The sequence below is a fragment of the Austrofundulus limnaeus genome, unplaced genomic scaffold (genome assembly GCF_001266775.1).
Source record: "Austrofundulus limnaeus strain Quisiro unplaced genomic scaffold, Austrofundulus_limnaeus-1.0 Scaffold41, whole genome shotgun sequence".
Classification (NCBI taxonomy): domain Eukaryota; kingdom Metazoa; phylum Chordata; class Actinopteri; order Cyprinodontiformes; family Rivulidae; genus Austrofundulus; species Austrofundulus limnaeus.
In genome coordinates, this window is record NW_013952443.1 from 1,046,287 (window position 1) to 1,047,804 (window position 1,518).

The 1,518-nt window shown below is 40.2% G+C and overlaps 1 protein-coding gene across 1 annotated transcript in view; it reads right to left on the bottom strand.

The window, feature by feature from the left end:
- pex11g (peroxisomal biogenesis factor 11 gamma) overlaps window positions 1–1,370 on the bottom strand; it is a 7,046-nt gene extending 5,676 nt beyond the window's left edge. Inside the window, exon 1 of the mRNA XM_014007297.1 lies at window positions 1,210–1,370. Coding sequence (XP_013862751.1) covers window positions 1,210–1,272 — 63 coding nt within the window. The 5' untranslated portion in view covers window positions 1,273–1,370. The remainder of the gene's footprint in view (window positions 1–1,209) is intronic.
- Window positions 1,371–1,518: the final 148 nt, after the last annotated feature.

The following is a 1,518-nucleotide window of genomic DNA, read 5'->3' on the forward strand; positions in this document are numbered from 1 at the left end:
TATAATTAATTATACATCTAATTATAAAAAATATGTAATGTAAAATATTTGCTACTGTTGGAAAAATTGGGGGGAAAGTAAGCCTTTTCTTAACAGAAAAAGTGCAGAGTAAATACAAAGAAAAATCACAGTAAAAGCATTACAATGTATCTTAACCCCAAAATATCCTGAATTGTTTTACAAAAGTAAATGTAGGCAGCGGGAATAACCCCCGCCCCSACAATGGTAGAACCACATTTACCTCCCTGTGCTCACAGGAGGTGATTTAGGAAATAAATAGCAGCYAGATCTTTATACCACCTGTGAAGCACGGTGGCAAAGGGATGATAATTTGGGCAGCTCGGTGTACGGACAAAAACTCAATGATTTAGATTTTAAAAACACTGATATTATTACCAATATTTAAGATTGAGCAGCCAGTTCCTAACAAAGTTCATCTGGAACCTCACCTACCTGATAAAGTTCAGACAACTTCAAACAAGCAGTGCAGTCAGGTGGAGTCTCAAAAACCTGTGCCAGGACTGAGATGAACTCTGGAGGACTTCATCTATACAGTGGGGCACTGAATCAGGTGGGATACAAGTATCTTAATCTCATACAATATGCTTACATTTATACAAACGTATACATTGATAATACTTTGCAATAATACGCTATTACTGTGACACAATGTGTGGCCAAAAGAATAAAGCATAATTTGTAAGTTTATGTTTTTGTTTTTTTTTTTTTTCCCCATTAAGGGTGTGAGCTTATGTCAGGGACTTGGGCAGCTCCAAGTACTCAGACGTGAGTGTATCCAACAACTGAAGCTTGGTCCAAACTGGGCCAGGATCCGGTCAAGATGCTACAGGACAAAGATCACAGAGCAGCAGCAGAACAGCTCAGAAAGAGATGATGCAATGATCCAAAGTCCAGACCTCAAACCTTAAGGGGGCTGTGCAGAAATCTGCAAACCATCATTGAACTGAAGCAAAACTGTAAAGATGAGTGGGCCAAAAGCTTTCTCCACAACCATGTGAGACACTGATAAAAACATACAGAAAATGACAAGAAAGGCTCTGCACGCTGCTGTCCACAGGGTGGACCTTTTCCCTCACTGYGACCTTGTTTTTGTATAATAAACAACATTTAGGAACACGTTTTAAAGCACGTTTGTTGTAGCTGATACTAACTGGTGTAAAATGTCCTGATGATGTGGTGCAGACTCACAACTTTATCTCTTCCTCTGTAGGACTCCAGCAGTCGGACCAGAGACTCCACACCCTGCTGCATGTTTGATCACACATCCAGAACAAAGCTAAAGAAAGAGAAAAGAGCGCTTCTTTCTGCAACTGTGCAACATCAGCGCTCAGCTGGACTTTGAAACAGGAAGTTGTCTTCTTAGCTGCTTCTTCTTCTTGGCAAGAAACTGAAGGTGTGCGTTACCGCCACCTACTGGTATGGAGTGTGGTTGGAGATGGTACTGTATTACTATTGGGTTTAATTTTAATGACTTTTGTTTATATCCCACTATTACTG